Genomic DNA, 20,578 nt, shown 5'->3' on the forward strand with positions numbered 1-20,578 from the left:
GATAACACAGTTAGTAGAGGTCCGCTTCAGGATCGGTAGATCCAGGATCAATCCTTGATCGAGTCACATCTAAGACTTTAAAAGAGGAAGTTGTAACTTCCTCGCTTGGCGTTCAGCATGAAGGGGATAGTGTAACGACTGGTTGACCCCTATCAGTATATATCAGCTCGGGCGGGGCTGCTTACTTGCCTTCGGTAAGTCGTCTCAGTGAAGCAGCACTAAATAAAAGAGCGGTGGAAATCCGTCCTGCAACAAGGAGGCACATTGCACGTACATGCACCCTAATGATTCCTTCGTCGTCATATGACTGAAAAATTGTTGAGTACGACGTTAAACCCCAAGCACTCACTCACTCACCAATTTCTGCTGCACGCTGCAGTTAGTGAACCGAAGTGGTCTGACAGCCATGCTGTTATTCGGTGTTCATTATTCGGCGCATGAGCAGGGGCCTCTGTTGTGATTGAGTAATCATTGCATGATTGCATGGTTGCGTGGTGGTGTCAAAAGGCGATATAGTGCCGAGAGAGCATGCGCGATAACCTGATAACCTATCACAAGACTAACTGGTTAATCCACTGTACCAGTTTCGTACCTTGGTCATGGTTCAATTCCTTCGCTGCATTGGACGTCTTGCCTTGCCTGGCTGTAACAAAATATCCGCTCGATCTGGGTTATTTAGAAATAGAGAAATCGCCATACGCAAATAAGGGAGGTAATTTTTCCATATGATGCTTTCTATTGACTTTTGACAAATGTTACCACAAAATGTAAGAATGCTGCAATGTAAGTAAACAGACCAAAAGCATGCTTACAGCTCACATGTCAAGAGTGAAATGTCTAAATGTTGGTGTTTTAAGGGAAACTCTATCCACTGTTGATGTTACAGTCACAAAAAGCCCTGCTTCTCACTAGCACCACCTCACGCAATAAACAAATATTCCGCCTTCGCAGTGTAAAAATGCACCTGGCGCAGGCCAGTGGTTTCATTTCTTGGGAGAGTTTCTCCTTCGCACAGAACTAAGCGTTGCGATGAAGTTGACATATTCTTGACATACCAATCAAATAATATTATTGTCCAACATTTCAAGGGACATTTAATCCCATCAAACCCGTTGATGAATTGCCTATTTTAAACATATTCGTTTTGTGTGACGTTTCTTAACGTTTCCTTTTGTCCCGTTATAGGCACGCTTGTTTTCTCGGAGAACAGCCACTTGGATACCATGGCAACCGAGTCTAAACATGTTTGTTAGATTATCAGCAGCGCACTGTCCTTAAGCAGATGCGGTCTGTTCTACCAGGATCTATAATGTACCTGAAAATCGATCGACATATTGACAATATGCCGTTTCCACCGTGCCCATTTGTATCTGACACATCCCAGTTCTATACAACGTTCCGTGAGAACAACCAAGGCAATTTACACTAGACTCAGGGTCTGATGCCCGGGCTGGCATGAGATTCTCTTGCTCTACCGGAATTACAGAATGCCTGAAAATACCGTAGGATCACCTTTTCTATGGACGGTAAGTTTCTTCCCTGCATGTCCTTATTCCTTTATTAAATTCATTACTCCATTACAGCTCCATTTTCTGTGTGTACATAGTAGTACATACCGGAAGGTATTTCTTCTACGTTGCTAGAGTGCTTGCGTTTGCAAAATAATTCGACTAACAAAGGCCCTTTCCCTGCGTCATTTTGATTCACATTTCTGTCTTAGAGTAACAATGACGTAACAGCCCTGTGAAACAGACTGTGAAGACGATGTAGATTTATAATTTATATGACAAACTTTCATACAGTGTAGTTTACCTGTACATATGTTTATTTCCTAAACACATATTGGCCCTGTTCAAGCATTTACATAAACAGTTGGAATAAAACCGCAAATGAGTGCATGGGGGCCTCCGGATGGTCGTGGGTTTCCCCCGGGTTTGCCCGGTTTCCTTCCACCATAATTCTGGTGTGTTCGTGCCTATGGAACAAAGCACTATACCATGCTCTGGGCGACTGAGTGAAAACAGTACCATGCTGGAATATCATTTGTTCCGAGCCAGGACACCAGTAGTGAGGCCAAGCCTAAAAGAGACAAACACATGCACTGTGAGGAGCATTCGATACTGATCAATCGCTGCCTATTATTGATGACCCATCTGATTCAGCAGTTTCCGCTGTAGTCAGCAAAGCTCAATAGATCTGAACAGCTGAACTGAAACACTTTTCACTGAAGACGAAAAGCTATTGCATGTCATAACATAACTATTCTGTTAGCAAACTATGTACAGAAATCTTGAGCAACGCCGAGGTCACTTGGGTCACGGTGATGAGGCAGGAAGTGAAGTCAAAGACCACCAAAACTCTCCCCCTATAATAATACAATATATACATGCATCCTTTTATCTCAAGATGACTCTAATCAAGATCTGAACCATTTTTGTAGACGGATGCTGATTAAATATTTCCGCTCGAGGACACCAGTGGTGATGCTAAGCCTAAACATGCCTGCGTGCGTAGCACATGCTTTAAAGGTCAAGTTTGTTAGTGGTGAAGTTTGTTAGTGGTGAAGTTTGTTAGTGGTGAGCACTGATACTACATGCGCTGTAAGGAGTGCGGTGAAATTGCTCAATCCTTGAACGTGGCACGTATTGAATATGGCCCTTTCCCGGGTTTACATAACGACAGAGTAAGTTTAGGCCAAACCACATCTGGTAGCCGGTAGCCCAGCATAGCCACTTTGTATACTAACGTATACCTAGGCGGGGTCAACAGCTCCTTGAACTTGGGTGCTACGTCAACCGAACAAACTTGTTAACCATTTGTCACGGACATCGGGGTATTTATGTTTTTTTCTTGCGTCAACACGCTTTGTTTGCGCACACTGGTTGTCTAAGCAACGTTCGAGTTCGTACAAAGGTCACGATCTAATAATTCCAAAACCAGGGTTTGTTGACGTTCACAATTAACACATGCTATGCACATTGCTCTGTTGTCCCAAATGCCCTGTTATTATAACTGTCCTGGTTCTCATAATAGGGTCCAATTTTGTTGATTTGGCAATGTCTTCCAGTGTTATTTTTCGCCTCGTCATCTACCTCATTTGGGTGAAGTGTATCTCTTTACATGACATCATGACTGACCCCAGGTTAAGGTTATACAAACAGCTCTGTTGTACAAGGCAGAGCGATGTGGCATTGAACAGAAAGCTGTTCTCCCGCCCCTTTCTTTGAAACTCTGTAGGATCGGGGTGAGGATAGGGTTGGAAGGAGGGGACCGGGTAGGGAGGGGGGTGTGATTGTCGGCGGAATTGGGAGTTGGGTAACTAGAATCATTTGACATTGGCGCTTGTCAAGTTGTTCTGATTGTTTATACGCTTGTCACATACCCATAAGATCAAAACTGCTCAGCTATAAATTGCATTTTGCAGCTTTCTTTACTTTCCTTTTGTCAAACACCGTTAATACCGCATTACCCAAGCACCTAAATTTTAGCACAGCGGGGTCAACGGCACCACTAGCAGGGATAAGCAGGGTGCGTCTTGTTAACCCAAGCGGGTTACCCTAATTTCACAATTCAGGGGCTCCCGTGTTGGACGTGTTTCTTGTAAACCCCTTTTATTTCTTGTTGCATTGTACATGGTCAGATATTTAACACTGGAATATGCTGATGTTGATTCGTCATGAAGAGGCGTAATGTTGAAAAACAAGTGAAGTACTAAAAGCAGGTAAGCGTACACGATAATAATTGCCATGAAGATGTACATGTAGATGTGGCGGAATACGTGTATAGGTGCGGAAGTTGTGAATACCAGGTTGCCACCTTTGTTGGTCGCTGTCGCACTGTTCAGATAATCATTTTGAAAAGGAGATTCTTTTTCTAACCGTGATCGAGCCTGTATGTCATAACCAAGGAGTTGTTTCAGATTAAATCGTTGAAAAAGATCAGATTAGAGTCACGTTGTTGTTGCAGTTCGTTGCGCAAGATAATTACCTGTATATTCTGAACGATACGTGATTAGATAGAGGCTTCAACACCTGGCCTCATTTTCAGGTGGTGCTCGACCAGGTAGGCTAGATAAGCTAGTGTCGCAAACAAACGTTGGCTAAATTCGTGATTTTACGGTACTTGCTAGACTGAAAACACATCTTGTATATAGGCGGGTCTGTCGACTCGACTATGCCGTTAGCAGTACAGCAAAATAATGTCTTTTTTCCGTGGTATTTTACGAAAGCCGCCATCTTATCGCGCAAAACATGTGTGATACCTTGCTCCGTCTTGTGCTAAACACAGTTATGATGTCAGCAGGCAGAGTAGGCTAAATAAATGTACCACTCACAGTTATGAAAGGGCTATAACATTTCAGTATGCATATCTTGACGATTACGTTCTGGCTTAGTAGCAGTGAATACTAGACCAGTACTAGATCACCTATTAAATTGCAATAGAAAACTTTTCAATTCTTTCTTACTTAACTGTGGCTTGAACACGGTGCAAGGGTTGAAAGATGTATTTAACATTTAAGCATTTACATGAACAGTAAGAATAAAACCCTCACTGAGGTCTCACTGAGGTATGCCTAAACTGACAGTAGGTTGGGTTTCACTGGTTATTTGTGACCATTTGCCGCCGATTACACTGTAGTCACTGCTGTTGACTTACTCTATGCGCTGTGGTCTTTTAAAGTGGCAGATGCCTAGGAAAGCGGTTTGGCTTCTTTCCACCAATATATGAATAACAATACCAATGATTTTAACAACATGACAAGTCATCAAGAGCGCCAGGAATGGTTTCTTAACAAGTTTGATTTTTTTGTGAACATTACATCACTATATTTATCAAGACACTCTGTTGGTCGACATAAGTGCACATGCGTAGTCCCCGCAGATAAGAGAAATTAACTCACTAAGGAGGATAACCTAATGTAATTGCACGCCTTTGAAGAGCGTTTATTTGTTTCCTGCTAATTTTTGTCTATATAACCTGTAAACAACTGCTCATGGATGCTTTTGCAATAGCAAAGATTGGGGGGGAGGGGTAATAAGCCTTTATAGTGGATCGAAATGGAAAGTGGGCAAATCAAACTTTGTTAGGGACAGGAATAACGCCCCTGTTCGAACCTCCCCAGGTTCATATGTCTTAAATATTTTGGAAACTTGACTAAATCCGGAAAATTGTCATCAGAGTCAATAACAGGACCAAACGACCACAATTTCTTGGCAAATAAACAGAGCAGCGCAAAAAATGGGCGTGTTCAATAATCAAACACAAAAAGCAACTTCTGTTGTTTTCATTCAACACAAAAATGTATTACTATTCAAACGTCATCATGGGGAAACAATGCTCCACGTTTCACTCGTGTCTAGTATAGGTAGAGAACTAAATAATTAATGGATAAAAAGCCTTTAATTTAGAACCATTTGTATGTATACTTACCGAACAGTGCTCTAGTGTTGAGACAATAATAAGCAAAAGTACATCGTAATGTTACACACCTAGCAAATCAGACGGTCATTCCTCTTAACCTAGCATTTATCTGTTTGTAGGCTAATGTTGTTTGCTGTAAACATGGTATTCTAAGGTAAAATTGCCAATTTCTGCTGCACGCTGCAGTTAGTGAACCGAAGTGGTCTGACAGCCATGCTGTTATTCGGTGTTCATTATTCGGCGCATTGGCAGGGTCCTCTGTTGTGATTGAGTAATGATTGCATGGTTGCGTGGTGAGTACATTTCAGCTCAGGTGTCAAAAGGCGATATAGTGCCGAGAGAGCATGCGCGATAACCTATCACAAGACTAACTGGTTAATCCACTGAGTCAGTAGCGTACCTTGGTTACAGTTCAATTCCTTCGCTGCATTGGACCTCTTGCCTTGCCTAGCTATGACAGAATATCCGCTCCCCCTCCTTCAGCACACATTCTCATTAAAATCCCTCCCATCGTGCTGTTAATTTAATGTCAGGTTGCAATTAGCCATACTGTAAACGCAGAGTGACTCAGGTATGTGCTATTCTTTGGACCTATATACATATGAGCACTTTATGACGTGTAGGATAAAATGTTTGAATTATTTATCCATATGGCTATAAATACACGCATTATAAGATGCAAAGTTTCTGGGTGTACGTTCACCTGGTATAGTTATCTGCCATGTGCAGTTATGCTTTGATCATTTATTATCCTTAGCATCACTGTGCATCGCTTGAAACAGAAATTGGTTATTTAAAGCGACCCTTGCGGCTGCGAGAGGAACAAGGGCATTGCCCATATTTGTACAGGACAAGCCGTTCTGATTCATGTATGTGACCAACATAATACAATATAACAGACGGTGTAATACGTTGTAGACTAAGGCTCCATCAAACCTCTCCTGTAATTTTTCAGAAACTACCGGGATGGTCGGAGGTATATAGTATGTCATCACAATTTTCTCTGTTTGCAGATAGTTGAAGCCTGGTACCGTGGAGGACATCAAGGACTATGATGGCGTCCTGTCGAATGTGGAGACGGGTGGCAATCTGGGTGGTGGTGGGTCTTACTTACTTGGCCATTTTTGTTAAATGGCAGCTTAACGAAACGTCACCTTCTGTTGGTGAGTAGTCAATGATTTTTTTTAATCTCCCAAATGCAGATAATATAGTAGTTTTGTAGCAAGCTATTTAATGTGTGTAAGAACAGTTCTAACAATGACGTGTTATGCGTTATTAATTACTGAATAAAGTATGGCGCATGGAGGCAGATGACATTTTCTTTTCCATAATTATTTGTGCTCATCGTTTCTGTTACTCGACAGGCATGTACTAAATAAGGCTCATTGATTAGCTTTTTCAACACACATTCTCTTCACATATTAATTCTGCAACCAAACAACTTCCGTGTTAAACCTTGCATACATTACCAAAACATTAAATTCTCCAGATATCGCTTTGTGTGGCATTTGTAAATATGAAAAAAATTGTACTGGACAGTTACGGGTACAAACAAGCTTATCTTTTAACAGTAAACAGTTCACGACAAGTTAAAGATATAATTTTTTTTGGATTGGTGTTTTACGTCGTACTCAAGAATATTTCACTTATACGACGGCGACCAGCATTATGGTGGAAGGAAACCGGGCAGAGCCCGGGGGAAACCCACGATCATCCGCAGGTTGCTGGACGACCTTTCCACATACGGCCGGAGAGGAAGCCAGCATGAGCTGGACTTGAAATCACAGCGACTGCATTGGTGAGACACCTAGATCATTACGCTGCGCTAGCGCGCTAACCAACTGAGCCCCATTAAAGATATAAAATTTATTGGGGTTTGGTATGGCGGTTGTGCGGGTCATACAACCATTCCATCCTTAAAATGAACACAAACGATGTTAAACAAAACTATTCAGTTTACCTCTACTATAAGTTTTGGCATTTGTGATGTATACTTACTTTGCACGAACCAGTTTAGAAAATTGATTTAAGTATTTTATTCCAATTAAACACTATTCTCAAAAATTGTTCATGTATACCATGCCGGTCAGTCTTACTATTAAAGGAATCTGATTCCCAGGGGTAAACCGATGAACCATGGTAACTTCCTAACGACATTCCCGATATGTGACGTACAAACATGACACCTCACCCAATCACATTATACTGACATCGGGAGTAACCATGCTCTAACCAAGAGCACCAAGCGAGGCAGCAACAAGTACCATTTTTGTTTTTTATAACCCGACCAGGGTTGATCCTAGGCCTCCCGACTTCTAGACTGACGCGGTAACCTTTGGGCCAACGAAGCGGCCTGCCAGCTATTGTAGTTGGCAAGTGATCTGGCGATACAATTTATTTATTTATTTATTTATTTGATTGGTGTTTTACGCCGTACTCAAAAATATTTCATTATACGACGGCGACCAGCATTATGGTGGGAGGAAACCGGACAGAGTGAAAACCGGTGAAAACCGGTGAAAACCTACGACTATCCGCAGGTTTATGCCAGACCTTCCCACGTACGGCCGAAGAGGAAACCAGCGCACTAACCAAATGAGCCAGGGAGGACCCCTGGCGATGAGGTGTGACATAATTAAACACAGTCATCACTCTTACATTTAATATGGGATTTGATATTAAATTTTACTGCAAAATGTCTACGATCCGTTCACAGCAGTTCTCTCTCCATTTGACAGTGGATTTGCATATATCACCGATTATTTTGTTCGATCACTTACTATGGTGTAGCCTTCACTGTCAAACGCTGCTAGTCATTTCGGGACTGTGGTATTTGTATGGCGATTCCTGATTTGGCTAAAAATACATGTAATTTGGTCGGCGAAGGGGTCGATCTGTGAATTCACAGTACATGAACAGCATGGCATGAACCTCAGCTCACCAATGAAAGGCGACTGTCTTAGCCACTTGGTCATGACTCTCTCCTTACTCACTCGTTATGCAGTTTAGAATACACTAACCAGCATACATGCAGAGCTCACTGTCTTAACATAGCCCAAACCTACGACCTGGGTAAATACTCTGACGTAGAAATGTGATATTATTTGTGCAGTGTCAGTATTTATGAACTACAAAACAAACTCTGAAGGCGTACTCGCACAGCCGATGAGGTCACATAGCTGCCAGAGATAAAATAAATGTGTTAAGGTCATATATAACACTAAAACTTTAAAAAAAGGCCGTCACACTTTAGGCAACTGGTGTCGTTACTGTTTCGAATTTAACCTCGACTTTAACAGTAAAATTTAAAAACCGCTTGTATAAAACAATGTTAAGAACCTTCTCAGACTTTTGTTCTGTCCACTAGCCTTCAGTCCAGTTTTCTGTAGGTCTTATTTACCTTAGCCCCCCCCCCCCCCCCCCCACACCCACCCCCATCTTGTTTTATGTATGACCTTGAATTGGTTTAAAGGAAATCCTGTACACGACAATAAAATGTTATTTGTGGATTTTCTCGCGATAGTGTCCATTAGAGGAAATCCCAAGAAGTTGCATGCTTATCAGATATCGGTACACTGTATGCTCAGAGCCAGGTGTCTTCCCTTGTCACGTTGCTGCGATAACAAAAAATACGTATTCGGTTTTAATTAGTGCCATATATTTACATAGTTTATTTATTTATTTGTTCAGGTTGATTGTTTTACACCGTACTCAAGAGTATTTCACTTAAACGACGGCGGCCATCAACATGGTGGGAGGAAAACGAGCAGAACCCGAGGGAACGTCACGAGCATCCGCAGGTTGCTGATAGACTTTACCAGTAACTATTGGTGAAGAAGTCATGCATCCTGACCTGGACTTGAACTCACAGCGACCACATTGGTTGTATTTGTCAAGGTAAATACCGATGCTCTAGAATAAAATCCATAAACCAGACCGCCGTTGTTTTAATGAAAATAGTCTGATCATCTGCATCAATCACGCAAGTAAATGAAACAACCAAGGCAAATTATACATGGTATCATTTTTAAAATGATAAATTTAACCTTTTCCGCATTTCAGAGATAATTGTAGAGAGGCCCAATGAAGAAGATGCTGGAAAATCTGGTGAACATCATGAGAAAAGAGAAAACGACGCTGTACCTAAAGTAAGTACATTGCTAGGAGCATCTCCAATTATAGTATTATATTGTTAAAGGGAAAGCAATTGTAAAAATTAAAGTCAGCATCAGTAGAAAGGCGACTGAAGGAGGTGTTTAAGAATATCTTTATCTTTTGGATTATTTCACACCGAGATAAATGCAGTTAAATACTTTATGGGCCATATGTATAATACATGTCCTCATGACCTCAGAGCGACCTCTTACTTTTAACCTCTGAACTTTATTATGAAATCTGATTTGTCATTCATGTTCAGTATTAACACTTGCATCACCAAATACTTAATTCTGCACAAATTACAAATTTCTGGCTCTTATGACGTTTGAGTTACAGGCCATTAAATTTACATAAATTCAAATCAGAAAAATTAGCTATTGGCTTATACTTTAAAAAAGCGATGAATATACACAAAAATACATTTTAAAAGAATCCGCCCATTTGTTCTTGAAAAGAAGATGTTTAAAGATTTTGAACGGAATCAAATATGGCCTTCAAACCTGCGATTTGCAGTTTTATACTAGCACATAAAAGAATGATTTTAATATTTCGAACACGATTTTTTTTTGATTGGTGTTTTACGCCGTACTCAAGAATATTTCACTTATACGACGGCGGCCAGCATTATGGTGGGTGGAAACCGGGCACAGCCCTGGGGAAACCCACGGCCATCCGCAGGTTGCTGGCAGACCTTCCCACTTACGGCCGGAGAGGAAGCCAGCATGAGCTAGTCCACTATGTAAGGGTTGTCAGGAACAAGAGTCCTTATGGCATGTATTCTATGGACGTAACACTGGTACTTATTTTTGTCAAAAATTAGTTGATTGGAGGTCTGCGGACATCTCTGCTATTATGTTCAGAATGCTCTCCGAGAGAAATATCATATTTAGCATACATGGTATGGAGAAGCAATCATATAATACACTCTTAAATTATTGTATGGCATCAGAAAAATAGTACATTTACCAATGTAAATTGTAATATAGAACGCAATGCTCCAACTGACATATTTCAAAATAAATCGGTAAAGTTTGCATGCTTTCTAAAAAATTAATTACAAAGACATAGTAACTGATTTTCAAAACTATGTATATATACATATATTTCTACCCTACACAGTTCTTACATTCTATCTTTGTCATTCTTTTCAATATATAAAACCATATAACAGCCATATCCAGCCGTAGCCATACGGACATTTTATAAATTTGTCATCCTCTTACCATCATTGCCACTCATTGCAATATGAGACTTACAGTGTGTACAACTGGTGTAGAACATTGATTGTAAATGTGCTAATGCATGTAAAAAGCATTTTCGTAAATGACTCTATATGAACATACATATTGTATGTAAGTGAGCCGAAAAAAAGAAATGAAGATGTGGTTTGCAACAAAAAAATCAAGAACAATGTGCTTCCAAGATAAAAGTTAATATATTTTAATGTTATTTTTGTTTACTTTAACAGTACGTAAAGGCTGATGTAGAAAGATCAACTATTTACGACGAACGGCGAGAGAAAATGATACAAGCTTGTCGTGAAAATAGATACAACGGGCGTACATTAAATGCAGCAAGCACTGACAACTTCTCCATCGACAGAAAGAATGGAATCGTCTATTGCGACATTCCAAAAGTGGCCAGTACATTCTGGAAACGGGTGCTGCAGATAGCTTCCGGTAAACGACAGAAAAATGACGTGTTCGACATCCCAGCGCGCTCAACGCACGCCGGCCTTCTGGAAACCTTCCAGAAAAAAGGCTTTGATGAAATCCACCAGGTTTTATCGATCTCAACTAAGTTTATGTTCGTACGTGAGCCTTATTCAAGATTAGTTTCTGGATACATTGACAAAATATTTACACCTAGGCCCGCTTACAGGGGATTGCGGAACGAGATAAAGAACTTCGGGATTCGTGGTAACAAGACAAAGGTTGTCTCAGACTGTGCTCTTGATATTACCTTTACACAATTTGTCGTTTTCTTGGTGGGAAAGATAGCAGAAAACACTTGGAGAAATGGGCACTTTGTTCCCATGTATGATATGTGTCGTCCGTGTGAGGTGCAGTTCGACATCATCGGTAAGATGGAGACTTTTAACGAAGATGCTACGTATATTTTCAAGAAGAACGGATTTCCGGCTTCGATTCAGCTGGACGATCAAAGGAACGACCTTGATTCTATCACTGATATCGTAGACAGCACGTTCGCCGAAAAAGAAGGTATGGAGAAATGCCTACCGTTTGGTAAAGCTCTGGAGTATGTGTGGAAGAAGGCGGTGATTCGAGGTATCCTCAGCAAAGAGGAAAGTATGCCCAAACGTTTCATAGACCAATCAAACTTCTCAAGAGAAGACTTCAAGAAAGCCATGGTGGATGCTTACCATCGTTCGAGCAAAAACCCTGATCGCATGAACAACCGAAAAGAGGCACTTGTAGAAGCTATACGAAGTGTGCCCAAGGACATCCTGCAGAAATACCGAAAACTGTTCCGACCTGATTTTGAAATATTTGGTTATGACATGGAAGAGCCGCAAATATTCCAGGTTCGTCAACCAAAACCTTTCTATTTTGTGTAGGATTTATGGCAGCTTGACAGACAGAGTTGTGAAAACTAGTGCTACATGTAATATGTTTCTTTTCAGACGTGCAAGATATCACAATTCAACTGTACATAATACATATATATTATATAAATGTACAGCCGGTGTGTAAGGAATTCTTTTTGAATTTTGATTGCTTTATTGCTTTATTGCTTCGGAGCATGTTATTGTGTATCCTAAAAGAAATTAGTCATGTATTTGACGGTTAGTTTGTATTTGAAGCGAGGCTCCAATCGACAGGCCGGCCATAAATATTCTGCAACAATATTACACAGGATATAATACTAGTATTATGATATAACCAATTGTATCATCGAACATTATCCAATGCCTAAGAATATTTATATTTTTCTATTTCCCACGGACAACAAAACACAACTTCCATTATTCACTAATAAATGTGTTTGATGTATGTGCGTTAATGATTGGAGTTTTGTGCACAGTAGGATTTATTTATTTAACTGGGGTTTTATGCCGTACTCAAAAACATTTGCAGTAAGAGAGGCTCTCTGTGCTTCTCATTAATGCAGTACGGTCTTTCTCAAATACGATCCATCTAAAGCGGTAAAAGGCATGTTGAGCCTGCAATCGAAATTTTACCGCTGACAGAGGATATCTTGTATTCACCACTTTATGCCATCTCGTGCTGTTGTCTGAATGCCCTGGGCTGAGGTGCTGTTTAAGCTGGGAAATTCAGAATAATTGTTTTCAGGAAACAGCTACATTCTGAGAAAGAGAGATTCGAATGAGAGCGCGAGATTCAGACACACGTGCGATATTTATATGATATTCTCTACTGAATATCTGGTTGAGTCTCGCTTGAATCTCGTCGCCATGCCATCTGAATATCTGCTTAATCTCGAATAAATCTCACAGTGTCGTTCAAATATCTCTGTTCCTGGTTTGCGGGAACTGTGTCGGTGAAAGACATCATACCGTTTGCAGATCACTGGCTTCTGGTCCTGCTTTCCATGTTGTAGTGGACACATTGTGATGTATACACAGCACCTATATAACAGACCGCCGTGGCTTAAATGAAAACCTCGTCAACATGACGTTAGGCAATAATCAAATATGTGTACAAACTACATGGTTTATTCCTAATCTGGATGTCTGAATATCATTTAATGCGCAGGTATAATACATAGTTCATTCAGTTAAGAGAAACATGCTTTTTGTGTGTAACTATAAGATAATGAGTTTACAGCCATGTATCTTGGACCTGTTGAAAAAGGTTTGGCAATTCGATTGATTTTTTTTTCATGTTTATTATCGCCCAGCGTATTCTACATGTGAGTTTACCCTTGGCTGAATTCATTTACCTTCCATTTATTCTACGACCATTGCAATGTAACCAAGACCATGAACTAAAATCAACTACCATAGTTGTTTATAAAATCAATGCTGATAATTATAGAAACACAGCCCATTTAATCGATTCCACCACTCAGCCGATCAAGAAACTTCACCCCTGCCTGAAGGGAAATTATTGACATTACCCTAGGCATAATTATATAAGCCATCTGCATTATTTTCTGATACATTTATTTGATCTTATTTACTTAAGCAATGTCATGTGTGATCTGTCTTTTATACTTTTCTATAGATGTTTGCGCGTGCAGTTGTTTCCTTTTTTACTAGATAAGGCATGTAAATTTTGTCTAACTGTCAGATGGTTCCAATGATTTGACTCATACCTTCTTGCGCCCCCCACCCCCCAAAGTATGGTCCACTAGTTTAGCATATGGTCCACTGGTCTGACACATAGCCCACTGGTTTCACGCATAGTCCTTTGTTTCACGCATGGTCCTTATTTTCACGCTGCATGCAAGGCCCCTGGTTTCACGTACGGTCCTAGGTTTGAAGCATGTTCCCTGGTTTTCCGTCCGTGGTCTCACATGATTAGTAAGTGGATGATTTTTTTTAATGCAAAATAATAAATATACAGCTGTTCACATGTTTCTAAGTTGCCATATAATCATTTACACTTGATTATTTAAGGGTAGGCCGATACGGGATTTGACGAGGAACAAAACAAGGTTCAGCGGTATCGGGCTACACAACAAACACCAAGGCGAAGGTGCTTATTCTACCCCAAAAATTGAGGAAAATGTGGCACGAACTGTAAATTTCATGCTGCCGTTCTGTTTTATTCCCTGCGCAGGGGTCATGCATTTTAGACCAATCAACATCAAGCTAAAGCCATAGCAGTTGACCTAGATACGTCAAAGCTGTTTATGTATGAGGTCGTGTCAGATTGTTGCGTGCAATAGAAATGTAAAAGTTTACTCTACATGTATTATGACGTCATACCGATGAGTTCAGATTGAAACGTCATGAAACAAATGTTTATTTTTCAACACCATAGCGTCTGGGTGTAAAATATAAAATAATGTAAAAACAAAAGCGATATCTATAAACTGTAGGAAATAAACACAGTTATCACTGAAGGAAATTCCGATAGTTAAGATTTGTATAAATCAGGAAACAAATCTATCCAGTCAAAAATCTCAAATTCTTTTATTTGTGGACATAAACAGCATGAAATGATATTATTAGGGGAGTTAAACGTTCCTACCGGTGTGTTGTGTGACACACTCGATGTTGTTTGAAAGGTTATCTCTATTTAATATGTATATTTGCCCACGACCCGCAACTAGCAGCGGGGTAGAATTATTGATTATTTGTTATCTGCATTTGGTTGTTTGGTTGGTTAAGTGCCTGGCGAAGGGCAGTGATTTCCTTTAAGCTATGAGTGACTTGGTGAACAGTAGTTGTTATCCACATATTATCCTGAACATCTAACTCAAGTCAAACTGCTGATTAAGGTGTAGAAAAAAATGTATTTATTGATTTATTTACTTTATTGGTGTTTTACGCCGACCTCAAGACCATTTCAACTATAGGAAGGCTGCGTGCAGTTTGATGGGATAAAACATGGCAGAGCTCGAGTAAAACCCATGACCATCAATGGTCTGAGGATGTGAATTCACATATGGCAATTTTAAGACCAGTAAATTCGAAAGTATATCTGCGACAGCAGTGTAAAATACGCAGCTACAATTAGTACATGTGTACACACACGGAAAACCGAAAATTAGTTCAAATAGTATATTGGTATATAGTTACGCCAATTTTTCCGTGCATAATTATGCTGATCGTTGCTGTATATTTACTACAGATATGCAGTCGATTCTGCCAGTGATCATTTTTCTTTTAGCTGTAAATTTAATATATTTATTTGATTGGTGTTTTACGCCGTACTCAAGAACATTTTTACTTATACGTCTGCGGCCAGCACAAAGTCAATTTTCACAGTATACACTTAGATTTAATGGATCTGAAATGATGCAAATTTATTAAAAATCATAAGTACATCGGTTAAAAGAGTTTTCAATGCGTTCAAACGGTGTTAAAAAGATATAAAGACCAAATCTGCCCATTTTACACTCCATATGGTGTGGGCTTTTGAAAAAGATGTTTGAAAAGGCGTGAATCAAGCTGTGGTTTCTCTTAGACACGAACGAGTTGCTTTTTCTCATGGCCTGACGTTTTATTCGTGGCTTGGTGAGACCAATGCGTCTGGTCCAACCCCGTTCTTATGTCATCATATTTACATTTTTTCTGGGATTACATGTAGTACCAGTTAGTTATTCAAATATGTGATTTTTCCAAGCTCATATTATTCATTCATGTGAACATTGATTTAGGTAAATCACGCTTCAGAGCATTGCAAACTATTGGCTTCCTAGCACTAAAATTGAATTAAATATGGTGAAATTTACATGTGTACTTATCGTGGTGTCAAAACGGTATTTAGTCTTGCATTAAAGAAGAAGAAAGCATCAAAATGATGCAAATATCAGATGAAAGAGCCTGAAAAGTTATTTCCAAATATGATTTTTATATATCTTTGATTCTTTCTTTCAGGAGAGAAGATGTAAAGATGCGTTACATACTAATTTAGCACAATTTTTTTAAGCCTTGTTTGCCCCCAGTGTTAAAAGTAAAAAGTAAAAAAGTATTTTAACTGATGCAAGTGGCGTGCAGAAATAGCGCCTGGTCACTCAGGAGCGAAGTTGCTGGCGTATTTTACTAATCCTTAGTTTGCAGCCACGCCTGAATTGCTTGTTAAACAAACTGTACATGATAGAGTTGACAGCGTAGTTAATAGAGAACACCAAAACCTCTGTGAAGGACGATCTCCTGTCCAACTGTCGTATTCTGTAGACGTCTCCCGTACTAAGATAACCCCCAACGGGAGTCATGACACCAACAGATACAACAGTCACGAGAATTAGCATGCTGAACGTTTTACCTCTTGGACGTCGCACAGAACCATGGGAATCCTTGAATCCATTACACGGGTTACGGGTGAAATTACTTGCAGGCTTCTCGTTTAAGACGCTTTACTGCGTTAACAACTACTTCTGTTTTTCATAGCAGGTCACTTGTTGCACGGTTAGGCTGGTTCTTGGTTGTTAAGTAAAACGGCTTTGACCTGTGGAAGTCGTGTCGTTGAAGGTCACTGTGGATTGAAGTCTTCTCGCTCTTCGGCAGACAAGCATGGCCACCAGAATATACAACATGGCAATAAAAATGACAAAAAGCGTGTAGACATGAGTCTTAAGAAGCGTGCTGCCCCTGAGCCCAGTATACCGCAAGTGGTGCTGTGGACCACAACACCACCATGGTGCCTGTACACCCGCATGAAAAGTCCATACAAGTATGTACCTGTTGAGAGAGATTACCATTAACACAACCAAAGAGGCGCTCGTGGACAGGTAAGTCGAGTAGAAATAAATCTTGCACATTGTGTTATATATGAATGTGAACGTCTTCAGTAGATCGGCAAATTTGTAGGCCAAAACTATCACACAAACAAATTGGTCAAAAATACAGTTGTAGAATAAACATATTTGTGTTGGACTTGCCCATTTTTGTCGAATACAGGTCACGACAAACGCTACGCTGGATGCACGTGCTGGCGTCTGTTCTCTGTCACCTTCCTTCAACAACGCCGTCAATTCGTCCAAGTCGTCAGTCGAATTGTGAATGGTGTTCGCCATCTTGGAAAGTTTCCCCCACACTACTCACAATTTTGCTGACATCGAATGCCTTCACACTGAAGCGGGTTCAAAACTGGATTTAGACAGTGAAAAAGTTTATCCGATGTGCGTCATTGCAGTGCGAGCCATCAAAGTTCGCGATGGGAGCAGCGCCCTTGAAAATGTGCGCGTACCGTATATATTGTCTTTGTTTCTCAGAATTGCCACGCGATCAGTTTTTTTTTTTTCAATGATACAGTTCCTTAACACTCATTTTACAAAGACAAGTACAGAAAGAGTCATTTCGGGAAAATCAGCACGCGCCTTGAATTACCGGAAGCTAGTAGTGTGATGTTGTTGCAAATGTTGTTGGATACAAAATCCTACCTGTTCTTATCCGTGTTAATACAACCCAGCCAATCTGAATTGGCTGTGATAATGATTGACAGTGCAAACCGACACCCATACACATTCACAGTTTCATATCATAATGGCAATCAGGATTGCTACATGTGCTCTCCGCCTGATAGCGTCAACATTGCATCGATATATAAAATAGTCTGAAAACGCTTATCTCAATAATGATATTTAAGATTGTAATACGGCTATGAAGAGTTCTTCTATGCGGACAGGTAGCCCGCGAGGTTTGCAGGCCAGGATTAGCAAATCTTGCGACAGGATCTCGAATCTCACAGTTTACGCACCGTTACCAACAACAACAATCATCATTTTTTATCATCGCCACATTCATTACGATAACAGATTCCCTTGTTTAGCATTGTATAAACAAGACTGTTTCTGATGATCGCTCTGCTGTCTCGTGGAAACAAGGAAGTGTCCTTTCTGTACCAAGTTAATCTGAAAAAGTATGTCCGTTCTCTGATTCGGAAATGTAGAGCATTGTTAGCGCTAAATGTTTCACCCCGAGGACGATGGACAGGGTGGATGTTCGGCTCTCTAGGTTAATTTAGTTAATCAAATAACAAACAAATCTCGCTCTCTCGAGATTACAAAAAAATCCACCTATATTGATTACGAATGTTTTACAAAAGTACGTGGGAAAGCGAATGAATTATTGTGTTTCTGGGTGTTGTCATGTCCGAGGGAAGGATATTATATATTACAGAATATTACAGAATCCCGAAGTTTTCTGTTTTTCGAAGAAAGCAATTTATTAGGCTTAATGGAAGGGTAGTGGAGATGGAGGCCTGTGGGCAGCACTCTGATATGCGCTGTTCATTTTGTAAATGGGGAAAAATCGAACAAACTCCTATCTCCCGTCAATCCATCGTCTATTCCGCGGCAAACCTCCTCATATTAGTCGCAAAACAAGGACTTCAGACATATGCAATAACCAGTATTCCGGCCAGAAATGACGACGAAAGTCACCTGTTTGTGTTATGTGAGGCTGTTGATATCACACTGCAACAACCACAAATGTCATCAAAATGTAACACCATCACGGTAAGCTGTTCTTAGTGTCATTTAAAAGGATTTGGATCGCTAACTGTGAATTTCATTTAAAATGAAAGATTTCAAGATCTCTTTTTTCTTCTGTCACCACTGTTTTACTCGTATCAAGCTTTTGAGGGGATTGTAAGAAAGGCAAAGGAGACGTCAGTCCTTACAAGATAAAAATGACATGGATACCCTCGAACTTTCAGAATCTGTTTATTCCTTTTTGTTTCGAATGTTCATCTTGTCCCCTGTTGTGTTTCATTCTATTTACAGTCATCATGCAACGTACAGGTGTGTTTTTAAAAGTGTCACATTCTTATATTTATGCACAATTTGAATTTAATAATGTTAAATGATAGACATGTACTCTTTTGATTTTTGTGGAGATCAGGCGCTACTCAATATGCTGATGACGTATTACCACTGGCAGAGCTGAACACCACTGTATCAGATACAGCATCTGTAAGAAATGTTTTTATATTTTCTCTCAAACACAAATGCATGCATTTTATCTAGTACAGTGGTTTCAAATTTATATTCATTTTGGTTATTGATTTTTATACGCCCCCACCACTTGGCGGAGCGTATTATGTTATAACGATTTCGTTCGCCTGTCCGTCTGTCCGTCCTCATTTGTGTCCGGGCTATATCTCCAATTGTTTTCCACGGAGAGTTTTATTTTTGGTGTATACATAGATACACACATTTGTCGCGACTTACATTTGTTCATTTTCGCGGTTGTCATGGTTAACACATAGCCATTTTCCTTATACATGTATATACTGTATAAATAGATATAGATTTTCTTTTTCTTACAGAGTTCTTACCCGGGCTATAACTCTAACTGTACATACATACAAAGATGACGGTGTGTCGCGACTCATATTTGTCTATTTCCGCTGTTGTCATGATTTACCAGATTGCCATTTTCCATATATATACTATATAAATAGATATGATTTCGTCTTCGGGCTATAACTCGAACAGTTTTCCGACGTAGGCCTACAGTGTGAATTTTTGGTAGTTACATACATACACAGATGACGATGTGTCGCGTCTCACATTTGTCTATTTTTGCATTTGTCATGGTAACCAGACAGCCATTTTCCTTATATATATATATATGTAATATAAATAAAAATGATGATAGAAACTCCGACGGTTTTCAAGTTTTCATTTTTGGTGGACACATTTGCCCACTTGCTCGATTGTCATGGTAACTACATACCTTTCGTTAACACCCAGGATGATTCACTCCAGGGCTTATACTCACCACAGTGCGACTGATATTCTTTTATACATTTCAATCAAATGCATTTGTTGGGGTGTATGTTGTGTTCACCCGAACTCTTGTTTTCGTTTGCTTACTGGAATGAATAAATATACCTTGTCTCAACATTAATATCAGTGGATACTTTACCAATATACTGATTTTTTTTTGTTTTACTTGATGTAAAACTAATGATTATGAATCATAGAAACAAATACTTGCCATTGAATATTAAATTAATTTTTAAAACACAGTTAAACATGGGGTTTTCTTGCCGCCAATCAACTCTCTTGGACTTCAACAACTTGTAGTGCTTCATATAGCTTGATTTATTTTGTTATCTAATTAGGAATCTAACACGTCTGTTTATTTTGTGTTAGGTTTAGAAGAGGGATTTTTTTCACCCTTATACGATTAAAGATAGATTCGCCCTTATTCGTTTTCTCCGAACAACTCTTAGTAGATGCTGATCACCTACGCTCACTTGCACGAAGGCTTCTTGAAGTGAAGAACACGTTTCTACCATGGCGACGTAATGCCTGGAGTGCTGGTTGCCATGGTAGTTACGTCATCGTAACGTCAAGAGTGTTTCGTTGAAGTGGGCCTAAGCAAACACTATTG

General features: G+C 39.8%; 1 protein-coding gene across 1 annotated transcript; it reads left to right on the plus strand.

The window, feature by feature from the left end:
- Positions 1–3,590: 3,590 nt before the first annotated feature.
- Positions 3,591–13,338, plus strand: LOC135479474 (carbohydrate sulfotransferase 14-like). The gene is made up of 4 exons (XM_064759325.1): positions 3,591–3,721; positions 6,435–6,584; positions 9,484–9,569; positions 11,048–13,338. The coding sequence occupies exons 2-4, from the start codon at positions 6,473–6,475 to the stop codon at positions 12,155–12,157; spliced, it is 1,308 nt and encodes a 435-aa protein (XP_064615395.1). The 5' UTR covers positions 3,591–3,721; positions 6,435–6,472; the 3' UTR covers positions 12,158–13,338.
- Positions 13,339–20,578: the final 7,240 nt, after the last annotated feature.

This window comes from Liolophura sinensis, chromosome 12 (genome assembly GCF_032854445.1).
Source record: "Liolophura sinensis isolate JHLJ2023 chromosome 12, CUHK_Ljap_v2, whole genome shotgun sequence".
Taxonomy (NCBI): domain Eukaryota; kingdom Metazoa; phylum Mollusca; class Polyplacophora; order Chitonida; family Chitonidae; genus Liolophura; species Liolophura sinensis.

Coding starts and splice junctions, on each gene's coding strand:
- LOC135479474 (XM_064759325.1), top strand. CDS start 6,473: ATGATGGCGTCCTGTCGAATGTGGAGACGGGTGGCAATCTGGGTGGTG. Junction 6,585..9,483: donor CGAAACGTCACCTTCTGTTG/GTGAGTAGTCAA, acceptor TCCGCATTTCAG/AGATAATTGTAGAGAGGCCC. Junction 9,570..11,047: donor AAAACGACGCTGTACCTAAA/GTAAGTACATTG, acceptor TTACTTTAACAG/TACGTAAAGGCTGATGTAGA.